This window comes from Mobula birostris, chromosome 16 (genome assembly GCF_030028105.1).
Source record: "Mobula birostris isolate sMobBir1 chromosome 16, sMobBir1.hap1, whole genome shotgun sequence".
Lineage (NCBI taxonomy): Eukaryota > Metazoa > Chordata > Chondrichthyes > Myliobatiformes > Myliobatidae > Mobula > Mobula birostris.
The window spans coordinates 47,630,231-47,645,791 of record NC_092385.1 but is presented as its reverse complement, the minus strand read 5'-3'; the positions used below and the strand labels follow the sequence as shown (position 1 = coordinate 47,645,791).

Here is a 15,561-nt window from a genome sequence, read left to right as displayed (position 1 = left end):
ACAAACATTATAATCATCAGGAATGGGAATAATGAAGGGAATGGCAGGGAAAAGAAGGGAAACTGAAAGGGAGACGTGTTGGGGTTAGATGGGATTAAAAGAAAGAAAGGGACAGCTAGTTTACAGGTGGGTGGATAGTTGGGGGTAATGGATACAGGTAGTAGGAGACGTGAACAGAGGAAAAGGTTGATGGGATGGAATGGAGAAGGAAGATGACACGGTGAAGGATAGGGATGAGGGATGTGGAGGAGGGCAGGGAGAGAATGGAGAAAATGGGGAGAAACAATGGTAAGATAGATGTGGGTCATTAGTAATTGGAACAGGAGGTGTGAGGGAAGCAGAGAAGGGAGAAGTAAAGTCAAAGAGGATGTTGGCAAAGAGGGAGCATAGAAAGGACTGTGAAGCAAGGAAAGGTGGAGGTGATAGGTACATGTACCAGAGGAAAATGGGGGTGGGATAAAGGAAATGTTGTAAGGGAAGAGACTGATACACAGGACACTAGAGGGGAGGTGCAAAGCCAGAGCTTGACAGAGAAAAGGGGAGGATGAGAGGATAGGAACAATGAGAGGGTAGAAGTTAGGCTTAAAGATGGAGAAGAAAAGGGTTGGGTATATTGGGGGCAGGAGAGGTGATGGAGGGGCAGGGATAGAAGAGAGATAGGAGAGTGGAGGGAAAACATAAAGAAGGCATGGAACAGGCAAAAGGGGTTGGGAGGAATAAGGTGAGTGTTGGGAGGCCTGTTTTGGAATCTTGCTGTTCCTTACCTCCGGAACCTTCAGAACAAGCAACAGTTGCAGTTTGAAATGTTCTTCCTTCTATCTGAAGAGGATTTAATTCCAAGAAAATGGCTAAATGCATGCCTTGTATCTCAAGGGAGAGAAAAGTAAGGGTTATTTGCTCTCTTTGGTTTGATTTACTGTGTGGTGGATGTTTTAATCACTAGGGCAAATGGTGTAGCACAAACTAAGCATGAATTGATCGATGGGCTGAGTGAATTGCCTACACAGAGTAAAATCTACATTAAATCTGTGACAGTGAATTGCTGTGAAGCTTTTGTTCTCTGAGCTGGAAAGAGTAGAGGCCAAAATGTTTAGAGGGTTTTGGGTGACTTTCAGTTTAAGGAGGGTAGATAGGAAGGCTTATGTGGAATACATTGTTATAGTCATTAATAGAGATAACAAAGGCTTCAGTGAGGATTTCAGCAGCCACTGAGCTACAACTTGAGAGGGGATGTGAGATAACATTATCAAGGAGAAAAGGTGCAGAAATTTGCTTTGATATTTGCAACATAGAGGTTGCAGCAGGCTGGCTCAGCTTAGACAAAAGCTAATGAACAGAAGGAGAAAGAAGTATGTGACAAGAACCAAAGCTAATGGCATTTGCCTTCCCAATATTTGACAAGAAAAGAGGCGACCCATTCATTTTCAGACAGCTGCTTGTGGGAAGTTGATGATACACTGCCACAATGGTGACTACACTTCAAAATTAGAGTCATAGAGTGGTACCCACTGTGTCTCTGCTGACTACCGTGCCTATCTAAATTCATCCTTTTGGCAGCATTAATTTTATATCACCCTCTAAGCCTTGCTCATTCAAGTACCTGTCAAAGTATTTCTTAAATGTTGTTACTATTCCTGCCTCCACTACCCTCTTCTGGCAGCTCATTCCAGACACCAGCTACTCTTAGTGTGAAAAAAATTACCCCTCAGATCGCTTTCAGTCCATCTCTCTCTCTTACCTTAAGCCTATGCCCTCTAACTTTAGGCAACTTTCTCCACATGAAAGCGCCACTATCTAGGCCTCTCGTGATCATACATACCTCTATCTTGTCACCACCCAGACTCCTAGGTTCCAGGAAAAACAGATCCCGCCTATCCGATTGCTCCTGATAAGTCCAGCCGTCTAATCTGTGTAACCCTTCTGCGAATCTTTACAGCAGCCTCTCTAGCTTCTGATGTGACAACCAGAACTGCGCACAGTACTGCATGTGTGGCCTAGCCAATGTTTTGTACAACTTTAACATGATGTTCCAGATGCTTGATAGCCTTTTTTATGCTTTTATATACACAGGATGCAAGTTGCTTTCGTTGTTGGCTCATACCAACTGTAGATAATGAGGAATGCAAAACATTAGTAGCTTCTATTATTTAGTAGTGCTTAGTCAGATGATTCAGTAGCTCTGCACCTTTACTCCATAATATAGAAGATAAACATAATTATATCAAGTAAGTGTGTCCCTTTCGATGGTCTAAACTCACAGATAATTTTTTCATCATCTTCTTTCTCTAACCATAGATCTAATTACCTCTGGGACAAATTGGTGCTTATGAATACATTAGGCTCATCTTTATCTGGCATGAAATAACCTAATTGTGTTATGTTGACTTTGCTTCCCAGGCTAAAATCGTGAGTAGTATTCTCTCACAAGCCCCTCCTGGTGAGTTCAGTGAGGTTGTTAATGGTGAGTGTCCGTCACTGTGAACATGCCAAAGGTCTGCAACAGTTTGTTGGAACATGCAATTTTATTTTGAACTAACACATGAGCATAAGCAACCAAGTTTATGTTGTAAAATACTGGTTAATTAATAGGGGGATAAAAAGAGACAAATGAGGTTTATTGCCTTCGACCAAGTTAACTCTTTAAATCACGAACCGTTTGTTAAAGATTGGGTGGGGAAAACCTTTTTACTTAAGAAAGTTCATTACTCCTTTTTGGATAAGCCTATAACTTCCTTGACCGGAGTATGGCAGTGAGCCTAAGCTCTCGCTCATGGGAACTCACTGGGTTTTGGACTTGCAACCTTAAATCTGGGAAGAACTTACTTTCAAACTTTTTTGAAAGCCAATATTCTGTTTCTACCCAGAATGCTGTGAACATAAAACTAAATGGCAATTGAGTTTGCCTTGCCATGTTACCAAGCAACACTTACAACATAATTTATCTGCAACTGGCCTCCCAGAGAGTTTTTAATAAAACAGGTGTGTCTGTTAAGCACTATCATTTCACATCGTGAGCCCAGGCCTTAATACAGCTTCTGTTGATGAGGAAGGTTTTATCTTCCTGCTGGCTTTTAGGAGTAATTTTAACTACCATTGCCTGAACAGAGAAAGAGATCAAATGGGTTTTAAGACAGGTGGGGAAGCAGCCAGAGTCCAAGTCTGTAGCTGAAGGTGAAAAATTACATACCAAGAGAGGATGATAAAACTCCTTCCAACATTTGTTTTCATTCATTTCAAGAATCAAAATGAGTTATTTTCAAGTATCAGCCCATTTTTCCACATTTCTCTCCAGCATTGTCATCTTGGGAATCTTTAAGAAATGCCTGTGCCCTACCTGCAATATTGTGAAGTTCCCTCACTGGTCATTTGCCCATTCGTTATCACTGAATCACAGTCAAAACTACATCAACTGAACAGATGGTGCTCTACTTTTAACGTATTTTGTTTAGATGTCTGCACTTTACAGTACAGTGAGTTGTGCTGTCCATGAGCTAATGGTATTTAATGGCAGGAATTAGTGTCAAAAAGCAATGAGGATAAAAATGGCCACTCTACTCTGAACTAAATGTGTTTCTAAACAAACATAGATAACAGTAGGCAGTCAAATTGTGTTTAGTGCAGTGCAAAAATGACAATCTTCTTTATGTAAGGTAACCTTTTTTAATTAATGACTGCTTCTATAATTGTCAAAGATGGGAGTATCACAGGAAACTCACTGGAGCCTAAAGGCATCACAAGATATCCATCTGATAATCCATTCTGTTTGGTTCATACATCCAACTGCAAATCTCCAAAAACTCTGACACTAAAATCTCTCTCTATGCCAAGGAGCATGGGTTCAAGTCAGGGCCACTTGCAGACTTATAGATACAGTATATGACTTGTTCAATATAAGCCACCCTCTCTCTCAATTTTTGCAGATTTACGAGCTCTGATAAATGACGATAGCCTGATATGTGAGAACATAGAACAGTGAGTATTAGCTTTAAGAAACTTTGTGTAATTTTTATTGATCTTTATTCCTACGTAAAGAAAGCAAGGACACAAGGAATAAATTAGAATTATGGGGGTTTTATCGCTTTTTTATTCTGCTAACACTGAAGGAATACATACCAAATCTGTGTAATTAATTCTTCACTTCTGATGTATTGTTGTCAAAGACTTCCTCGCCTTTGTTTATTTCAAACAATCGTTCAAAGAGATTTATGATTTGGACCAAATACACGATACACTATCAAAGTAACATCTTCAGTCTATAAGATTCCCCTTAGTCACCTGGTAACAGCTGGCGTCTCTATGCTGATCTCTGGACAATCTATGGAAGACATGGAACTGACAGACAACATCCCAGAAAATAAAACAGGTCACTTAATTACCAAGTCACTTAACAGGTAGTGTATAAAAACCTATAGCAGTACTGCTGTTCTCCCAGGAACTGTACTTGAAGTGACTTCACTTTTCTAAGCAACTGATCGGCAATATGGCCTGCAAACTAAATGCAATGAATGGTAAAGCCCTGAATACTGTAGTCAAGATCACTGTGGAATATGAGGAGTTGCTCTTCCAGCCTGAATACCTCCATCTGGGTTGCATCCATTCTGATGGCATGAATATCAATTTCTCTAATTTACAGTCATTTCCTATCCCTCCTTCTCACTTTTTCCATTCCTCAATATGATTACACTCTGACCCCTTCTCCTCTCCTCACCAGCCCATCATCTCCTTTTGCTTGTTCTCCTCCTTCCACTTCCATGTTCCACTGTCCTCTCATATTAGATTCATTCTTCTTACCTCCTCCACCTATCCTTTCCCAGCTTCACTTCGTCCTCCCTCCCACACCCAGCCACCTTACCCCTCATCTAGTCTCGCCTACCCCCTGCTATCTTGTACTCCTTGACTGTTGATTCCCCTCCATAGATGCTGCCTGACTTGTTGAGTTCATCCAGCATTTTGTGTGTATTACTCAAGATACCCAGCATCTGTAGAATCTCTTTAGTTTAGGCTAGTTTCTGTGATGTGCTGAGCCATGATCACAACTCTCTGCATTTTTTTGCAGTTGCTATACCAAGCTGTGATGCACCCAGATAGGATACTCTATAAGGTGCATTGATAAGGATCAAAGGGAACATAACAAATTTCTTTAGCCTCCTAGGGAAGTGGAGGCACTGGTGAGCATTCTTGGCCATGGCATCTACGTAATAGGACCCCAATAGACCATTGGTGATTTTCCCTCCTGAGAACGTGTAGCTGTCAACCCACTGAACCTCAGCACTGCTGACATAAGTAGGAGCATGTGCACTGTCTCCCCTTTCTGAAGTCAATGAGTAACTCTTTTTTTTTGCTGACATTGAGGGATAGATTATTGTCATGACACCATGTCAATAGGCTTTCAATTACTTTCTTCCTTTCTTTTTTTGGCGTGTGCCTGCGTGCGTGCAAGTCTGTGCATGTGCATCTGCGTTTTCGTGTGTGTGTCCGTGATGATGTCTTTTTCATGGCTTTTTACAAGGCGCAGACATTTTCGCAGTATTTTTCCCTTTTTATTTTACGAGGTCGAGTTGCGATCTCGACACTCAACCCGGCACGGATGGAAGGCGTACTCAGGAGCGGACCCAACTAGTTTCGAACCCGGGAACCTCCGCTCCCATGTCCGGCACCGATGTCGTTGCGCCACCAGCCAGCCCACAATTTCTTTCTTTTTAACTCATCATTATTTGAGATTCAGTCCATTAAACTTTTAATGGAGTTAGAGCAGAATCTAGCCACAGACTCATGAGCATAGAAAGGGTACATTATGGAGCTGGAAGGGCAGCAATGTTAGGGATAATCATGGCAAAGGTGTTTATGCCTATCTTTACTGATTGCAGTCTGTTGGTCAGGAAGTCAAGGATCCAGGTGCAAAGGGAGGTGTTAAGTTTCAGTTCTCAGAGTTTGGAGATGGGTTTGCTTGACAGTTATAGAGAAACAAGCCCTTAGGCTCAACAAGCCTCTTCCCAACCACAGCATTCTCCTTGCTGGTCCCAGTCGTCCGCATTCACCTCATAATTTTCCAAGCCTCTCCCCTCCACGTACCTATCCAAATGCCTCTTGAATGTTGTACCCACGTTGCTCACTTCCTCTGGCAATCATCCCAGGTATTCACTACTCTCTGTGTAAGGAGGTTACTTCTCAAACATCTTTTGTCTCTCTCCCCTATCTTGAATCTCTTCCTCCAGCATGGACTCCTGAACCCTGAGGAAAAAACTATGACGATCCACCTTACATACCCCACATGAATTTATAAGCTTCTATGAGGTTTCCCCTCATCTGCTGCACTCCTGAAGGTAAATATTCAGCATTGCCAACCTCTCCCTGTTACTCAGACTCACTAGTCCAGGCCGTATCCTTTTCCTGTTTGACAATGGCTTTCTGTAACAGGGTAACCAAACTGTACAGTATACTCCTATCGAAGGCAGAGCTATAACCAACAAACAATAGTCTAATGTAGGTGTTATTACTGTCCAAGTGCTTCAGAAATGAGTGTAAGGCCAGGGGGATGGTGGCTGCTGGAGACCTGTTTCAGCAGTAGGTAGTAGGTTGAGCTTATCTGGGAAGTTGGAGTTTCTGTGTGCTAGGACCAACGTCTTGAAGCACTTCATGATGCCAGAGCCATTGAGTAGTAATCATTTTCTTGGTTATCAGGATGATAGCAGTCTTCTAGAAGCAGGTGGAAACCTCAGATTCAACAAGGAGAGGTTAAAAATGTCTGTAACTACTCCTACCAGCAGATCTCTGCAGGATCTGAGGACACAGCCAGGGACATCACTTGGGCCAGGTCCTTTTTGCAGGTTCACTCTTTGGAAGACAGATCTTATGTCCACAGTGTCCGTGGGTTTAAGTGCAGTGGATGTTGGGCTGGTGACATTCCAATCTCCTACCGTTCAAAATGTGCATAAAATGCTTTAACTCGTCAGGAAGGGACAGGCTGTCATCAGCAATCCCTCTTCATTTTGAAGCCCATTATAATATTTAAACCCTCTGCAACTGATTGGCTGGTCTGGAATTCTATTTTGAACAGATATTGTCTCTTGTTATTCCTGATAGCTTTACAGAGGTCATATCCCAATTTCTTGTGAAGGTCAGGAACACCTGATTTGTACACCACAATCCTAGGCTTCAGTAAGGATCGGATCTCCCAGTTCATCCATGGTTTCCAGTTTGAGAACACTAGGATTATCTTCTCTTATACACAGTCCCCAACATACATGCTGATAAAATTCAAGGCAGTGGTAATACACTTATCCAGGCTTTCTGCTGAGTCTTTGAACATAGACCAGTCAACTGATTGAAAGCAGCCACATAGAAGCTCATCTATTCCTTCAGACCATCTCAGAACAACTTTCTGTACTGGATCCTCCCATTTCATCTTCTGTTTATAGTGGAGGTGCTTGATAGGAGAGATTCGAAGGACTAAAGTGCTGATCTCTGTGCTATACGAGTCAGTGAAAATCTATGTCTCTGTCATACTTAATCACATCGAAGATGACAAGGAATAAGAAAGTTATATAAAACAAAACAGTGCCATGTGTTGGAATTTTTGAATGAACAATTCAGAAAGCAGTGGAAATACTCAGCAGGTTAACCAGAGAACAGAGTAAATGTCTGAACTTGATTACTTTTTATCATTAATAAGAATAATCTAAGAGGGAAAGAAATATTCTAATAGGTTTTAAGTATGCTCTGCTACTTTCCCATAGCCAGAGAAACTCACTGAAGAGTCTTTCAGCTGAATCTTCACTATTTACCCAGAATCCAGCAAGTATCACAGGAACTTTTACCCTCAAAGAAACTGCATCCATTCAAATAGAAACATTGTTCTGCATGTAATGTAACATTGCAAAATTACTAATTATTATAGAAACAAAATGGTTACTCAAGTATTTTTCCATGTTCAGATCTTATACAATGACCTCAGAATAATATTCTTGTGAGCTTAACGTACTTGGGTGCTCTTTCAGCTAGCTTAAAGGTCTAACTAGATGATTCACTAGCGGGCACCAGCATGGAATATTTAATTTTGCTGTGGCTCAATGAATGGTCTTTGAGCTGCCCAAAGCCAGTGACCCCTAAGGATGTAGAGAGCCTGGCTCAGATTGCTTACTGACACATCAATGTTTTGCAGGAACTGCAGAGGTTCAGACTTTACTGTCATCCTGTGACATGATTGCTTCTATTATAAAGCAGAGGTGGAGGAGTATGCCTCATGATCAACTCTTCTTGGTGTACAAATATATCAGTGCTGTCCCAATTCTGCTCACCAGAGCTGGAATATCTAGCAGTAAAGTGCCGTCCTTTTTACCTACCACGGGAGTTCTCTGGGGTCATTTTGGTAGCAGTTTATATTCCACCTCAGGCAAATATCAAGCAGGCATTAGCTGATCAGAGCAATGGGATCAACATGCATGAAACAGCGCACCCTAATGTCTTCACCATTGTTTTGGGAGATTTTAACCAGGACGGTCTGAAAACAATCACAAATCAACAGATCACTTGAAATACCAGAGGAAACAACACACTGGACCATTGTTACACCATCATCAAGAATGCCTACCATGCTATTGCATGCCCTCACTTCAGGAAGTCTTATCACCTAGCTGTACTTCTACTCCCTGAGTACAGGCAGAGACTGAGGACTGCAGCACCAGCAGTGAAGACCAAGAAGGTATGGACAAGGGAAGCACAGGAGCACCTACAGGACTGCTTTGTATCAATCGACTGGACTGTATTCAGGGATTCATCTTCAAACCTGGATGAGTATGCTCCAGTTGTTAGTGACTTCATTAAAACCTGTGTGGATGAGTGTGTGCCCACAAGGACTTATTGTACATTCCCAAACCAAAAGCTGTGGATGAACCAGGAAATATGTCGTCTGCTGAAGGCCAGATCTGTGGCATTCAAGTCTGGTGACCCAGTCCTGTACCAGAAAACTAGGTATGATTTGCAGAGGGCTATTTCAATGGCAAAGAGGCCACTTCGAACGAGGTTGGAGGCGACATCAGATGCACGGCAACTCGGGCAGGGTCTGCAAGATATTATTTCCTACAGAGTGAAACCCAATAGCTTCAATGGCAGTGATGCTTCACTACCAGATGAACTTAATGCCTTCTATGCATGCCTTGAAAGGGAGAACACAACTACAGTTGTGAAGATCCCTGCTGCAGAGGCTGAAGTTAGGCTGTCTTTAAAGAGAGTGAACTCTCACAAGGCAGAAGGTCCTGATGGAGTGCCTGGTATGGCTCTGAAAACCTGTGCCAACCAGCTAGCAGGAGTATTCAAGGACATTTTCAACCTCTCACTGCTATGGTCAGAAGCTCCCACTCGCTTCAAAAAGGTAACAATTATACCAGTGCATAATAAGAATAATGTGGGCTGCCTTAATGATTATCACACGGTAGCACTTATATCTACAGTGATAAAATGCTTTGAGAGGTTGGTCATGACCAGACTGAACTCCTGCCTCAGCAAAGACCTGGGCCTATTGCAATTTGCCTATCACCACAACAGGTCCACGGCAGATGCAATCTCAATGACTCTTCCACATGGCTTTAGATCACCTGGACAACACAAACACCTACATCAGGATGCTGTTCATCAACTATAGCTCAGCATTTAATACCATCATTCCCACAATCCTAATTGAGAAGTTGCAGAACCTGGGCCTCTGTACCTCCCTCTGCAATTGGATCCTCGACTTCCTAACCGGAAGACCACAATCTGTGTGGATTAGTGATAACATATCCTCCTCACTGACGATCAACACTGGCGCACCTCAGGGGTGTGTGCTTAGCCCACTGCTCTACTCTCTATATACACATGACTGTGTGGCTAGGCATAGCTCAAATACTGTCTATAAATTGGCTGATGATACAACCATTGTTGGTAGAATCTCAGGTGGTGATGAGAGGGCATACAGGAGTGATATGCCAACTAGTGGAGTGGGGTCGCAGCAACAACCTGGCACTCAACGTCAGTAAGACAGAAGAGCTGATTGTGGACTTCAGGAAGGGTAGGATGAAGGAACACATACCAATCCTCATAGAGGGATCAGAAGTGGAGAGAGTGAGCAGCTTCAAGTTCCTGGATGTCAAAATCTCTGAGGATCTAACCTGGTCTCAACATATCCATGTAGTTGTAAAGAAGGCAAGACAGCAGCTATACTTTATTAGGAGTTTGAAGAGATTTGGCATGTCAACAAATACATTCAAGAACTTCTATAGATGTACCGTGGACAGCATTCTGACAGGCTGCATCACTGTCTGGTACAGAGGGGCTACTGCACAGGACTGAAAGAAGCTGCAGAAGTTTGTAAATCTAGTCAGCTCTATCTTGAGTACTAGCCTACAAAGTACCCAGGACATCTTCAGGGAGCGGTGTCTCAGAAAAGTAGCATCCATTATTAAGGACCTCCAGCACCCAGGGCATGCCCTTTTCTCACTGTTACCATCAGGTAGGAGGTACAGAAACCTGAAGGCACACACTCAGCGATTCAGGAACAGCTTCTACCCCTCTGCCATCCGATTCCTAAATGGACATTGAATCTTTGGACACTACCTCACTTTTTTTTAATATACAGTATTTCTGTTTTTGTACATTTTTAAAAATCTATTCAATATACGTAATTGATTTACTTGTTTATTTATTATTATTTTTATTTTTTTCTCTCTGCTAGATTACGTATTGCATTGAACTGTTGCTGCTAAATTAACAAATTTTACATCACATGCCGGTGACAATAAACCTGATTCTGATTCTGATTCTGATAATGGGGGGCCATTACCCTTAGAGCTATTTACCAGTGTGAAAAATGTTAAGGTAGGAGGTACTCGTTCAGGAAGTCCCACTCCAGTCACTCTCCATTAGCTTGCTTGTACAGGTTTGGTGAGATCACAGTATGCCATGGGATTGATGGTAAAATATCCTGGGAGTACACACTGTGTAAGCTCACACATAAGTGAGGTACCGCAGACCTGTCGCGATGCACTGCAAACTCCAAGATCTGAGGACGTCTTCATCTGGGAGGAAAGGAGGAGATCATTTCACTCAGAAACGCCCAAGCAAATCTCTGCCTTGCTGAGGTTTTCAAATAATTTCTAAAACTGCAGTTCAACACTTAAGTAGGTTAAACACTGGGTTAAATATTCAAATCCATAAAACCTTCTGTGGGGAAAAATAATAGCTGGGACTAGCTGATAGTCTGCAGACTGGCATTTCAGAATTGCTGGACAAAGTGTGCCATTTTCTTATTTATCACATGTAAGATTCATGACCAAAGGAAAACAACAATATGAACAGCCAATGAACTGACAGCTTGCTATTTTACAGAATCACTGCAAAATGCAACCTGGAGAATTTCATTCCGGTTTTGGTAGGAGCAGAAAAAGTAAGTATGCGATGTTTACCTTCCTTTTCCATAATATAGGCTCTCCTGAGCAACTCAAAATTTGTGATGGTCTGTGTTGAGTTTCTTGCCATTTTCAGATTACAATCTTGCCTTCAACTTGTTCTACCTGGTTAGGTAAGATAAGAAAAGGTGTTTAGCCGGATTGCCCCTTGAATCAGCCTCACCGTTCAATACGATCACCACCAAACTAATCAGCATCAGTTCCACTCCCCTTCACTCCCCTATATTTCAGATCTTAACGTTTTCCATGATGGCCTCTTCTGCTCTCTGGGACAGAAATTCCAGATATTCATGGCCTTATGAGAGGAGAAATATTTCCTCATCTTAAACAGTCAGACTTTTATTCTAAAGCAGAGTTCCCTTGTTGAACATACCACCACAAGAGGAAACATCCCATCAAAGCCAGAACTGCTTGAATAATATCAGATCTCATCCATTGCATCAGAAATTGTGCCACAGCTGCAGAAAAGGTGGACGTCATGGAGGGATTGTCTACAGAGTCTCTGTGGGTGGAGGTTAGGAACAGGAAGGGGGCAATAACCTTACTGGGTGTTTTTTATAGGCTGCCCAATAGTAACAGGGATATCAAGGAGCAGATAGGGAAACCGATCCTGGAAAGGTGTAATAATAACAGAGTTGTCGTGATGGGAGATTTTAATTTCCCAAATATCGATTGGCATCTCCCTAGAGCAAGGGACTTAGATGGGATGGAGTTTGTTAGGTGTGTTCAGGAAGGTTTCTTGACACAATATGTAGATAAGCCTTCAAGAGGTGAGGCTGTACTTGATCAGGCATTGGGAAATGAACCTGGTCAGGTGTCAGATCTCTCAGTGGGAGAGCATCTTGGAGATAGTGATCATAATTCTATCTCCTTTACCATAGCATTGGAGAGAGATAGGAACAGACAAGTTAGAAAAGCGTTTAATTGGAGGCTATCAGGCAGGAAATTGGGGGCTTAAATTGGAAACAGATGTTCTCAGGGAAAAGTACAGAAGAATTGTGGCAAATATTCAGGGGATGTTTGTGTGGAGTCCTGCATTGGTACGTTCCAATGAGACAGGGAAGTTATGGTAGGGTACAGGAACTTTGGTGTACAAAGGCTGTAATAAATCTAGTCAAGAAGAAAAGAAAAGCTTGCAAAACGTTCAGAGAGCTAGGTAATGTTAGAGATCTAGAAAATTATAAGGCTAATAGGAAGGAGTTTAAGAAGGAAATTAGGAGAGCGGGAAGGGGCCATGAGAAGGTCTTGGCAGGCAGGATTAAGGAAAACCCCAAGGCATTCTACAAGTATGTGAAGAGCAAGAAGATAAGACGTGAAAGAATAGGAGCTATCAAATACGACAGTGAGAAAGTATGTATGGAACCGGAGGAAATAGCAGAGGTACTTAATGAATACTTTACCTCAGTATTCACTATGGAAAAGGATCTTGGTGATTGTAGTGATGACTTGCAGCAGACTGAAAAGCTTGAGCATGTAGATATTAAGAAAGAGGATGTGCTGGAGCTTTTGGAAAGCATCAAGTTGGATAAGTCACCGGGACTGGATGAGATGTACCCCAAGCTACTGAGGGGGGGCAGGGGAAGAGGTTGCTGAGCCTCAGGCGATGATCTTTGCATCATCAATGGGGATGGGAGAGGTTCTGGAGGGTTGCGGATGTTGTTCCTTTATTCAAGAAAGGGAGTAGAGATAGCCCAGGAAATTATAGACCAGTGAGTCTTACTTCAGTGGTTGATAATTTGATGGAGAAGATCCTGAGAGGCAGGATTCATGAACATTTGAGGAGATATAATATGATTAGGAATAGTCAGCATGACTTTGTCAAGGGCAGGTCGTGCCTTATGAGCCTGATTGAATTTTTTGAGGATGTGATGAAACACATTGATGAAGGAAGAGCAGTAGATGTAGTGTATATGGATTTCAGGAAGGCATTTGACAAGGTACTCCATGCAAGGCTTATTGAGAAAGTAAGGAGGCATGGGTTCCAAGGGGACATTGCTTTGTGGATCCACTACTGGCTTGCCCACAGAAGGCAGAGTGGTTGTAGACAGGTCATGTCCTGTATGGAGGTCAATGATCAGTGGCGTACCTCAGGGATCTGTTCTAGGTTTCTTACATTGCATGATTTTTATAAATGACCTGGATGAGAAAGTGGAGGGATGGGTTAGTAAGTTTGCTGATGACACAAAGGTTGGGAGTGTTGTGGATAGTGTGGAGGGCTGTCAGATGTTACAGCGGGACATTGATAGGATGCAAAACTGGGCTGAGAAGTGGCAGATGGAGTTCAACCCAGATAAGCGTGAAGTGGTTCATTTTGGTAGGTCAAATATGATGGCAGAATATAGTACTAACGGTAAGACTCTTGGTAGTCTGGAGGAGAGTGGGATCTTGGGGTCCAAGTCCATAGGACGCTCAAAGCAGCCGCGCAAGTTGATGCTGTGGTTAAGAAGGCATACGGTATATTAGCCTTCATTAATCGTGGAATTAAATTTAGGAGCTGAGAGGTAATGTTGTAGCTATATAGGACCCTGGTCAGACCCCACTTGGAGTACTGTGCTCAGTTTTGGTCGCCTCTTTACAGGAAGGATGTGGAAGCCATAGAAAGGGTGCAGAGGAGATTTACAAGGATGTTTCCTAGATTGGGGAGCATACTTTATGAGAATAGGTTGAGTGAACTCGGCCTTTTCTTCTTGGAGCGACAGAGGATGAGAGGTGACCTGATAGAGGTGTATAAGATGATGAGAAGCATTGATCATGTGGATAGTCAGAGGCTTTTTCCCAGGGCTGAAATGGTTGCCACAAGAGGACACAGGTTTAAGGTGCTGGGGATTAGGTACAGAGGAGATGTCAGGGGTAAGTTTTTTGCTCAGTGAGTGGTGAGTGCATGAAATAGGCTGCCGGCAATGGTGGTGGAGGCAGATATGATAGGGTCTTTTAAGATACTTTTAGATAGGTACATGGAGTTTAGTAAAATAGAGGGCTATAGGTAAGCCTAGTAATTTCTAAGGTAGGGTCATGTTTGGCACAACTTTGTAGGCTGAAGGGCTTGTATTGTGCTGTATGTTTTCTATGTTTCTATGTAAAAACAGCACTGCCAACAATGCAGCAATTGCTTGGCACATCATTGCACTTTTGTGTACAACACTGGCGTGAGACACCTTATTTGGTTTAATTGCTTACTTACTAAGAATACTTCAGTTTTGTAAAAGAAACCTTAAGGTTTGAGGCCAGCTTTAGACTAGTCATTAAGTCTAAACAATACTTTGTTATATTGGAGTTGGCTTGGAGATTCACCCTATTAAGGCATGATGCAACAGTGAATGATACTGACATGCAAGAGGCCGGAAGTATCAGGACTGACAGTGTTTGGGTCACAGCTAGAGTTATGGAGTAATATAGCATGGAAAAAGGCCCTTTGGCTCACGTCATCCATATCACCTTTGATGTCCACCGAGCTGGAACTATTTGTTTGCATTTGGCTCATATCCCTCTCAACCCCTCAATCTATCTACTTCAGAGAAATACAGAGGTATCAAATCTGGCAACTCAAGCTGCCTCATTGAATTTAGGCTGTGAAAATGCAAATATAAAGCAGTTGAGGTTTACAATCATCAGAATGTCAGTTACACTCAGTGGCCACTTTATTAGGTACGGGAGGTACCTAATATAGTGATAACTGAGTGTGTGTTCATGACCTTCTGGTACTGTAGCCCATCCTTTACAAGGTTCGATGTTTTCTGCATTCAGAGATGCCCTTCTGCACACCACTGTGGTAATTCCTGGTTATTTAAGTTACTGGCACCTTCCAATCTGCCCATTCTCCACTGACCTCTCTCATCAATAAAACATTTTTGCACTCAGAACTACCGCTCACTGGATGTTCTTTTTTTTTTCTTTTTCACTCCATTCTCTGTAAACTCTGGAGAATGTTCTGCATGAAACTCCCAAGAGTTCAGCAGTTTCTGAGATACTCAAACCACCCCATATGACACCAACAATCATTGCACCGACAAAGTCACTTAGATTACATCCCTCCCATTTTGACATTTGGGCTCAAGCATATCTGCATGCTTTTATGCATTGAGTTGCAGCTAAATGATTGGCTAATTAGATATTTGCATAA

The 15,561-nt window shown here is 42.4% G+C and overlaps 1 protein-coding gene across 1 annotated transcript in view; it reads left to right on the top strand.

Moving 5' to 3' along the window:
• The first annotated feature begins 688 nt into the window (after positions 1-688).
• LOC140210805 (F-actin-capping protein subunit alpha-2-like) overlaps positions 689-15,561 on the top strand; it is a 39,643-nt gene continuing 24,770 nt past the window's right edge. The window contains exons 1-4 of the mRNA XM_072280075.1: positions 689-721; positions 2,398-2,461; positions 3,921-3,972; positions 11,362-11,419. Coding sequence (XP_072136176.1) covers positions 689-721; positions 2,398-2,461; positions 3,921-3,972; positions 11,362-11,419 — 207 coding nt within the window. The remainder of the gene's footprint in view (positions 722-2,397; positions 2,462-3,920; positions 3,973-11,361; positions 11,420-15,561) is intronic.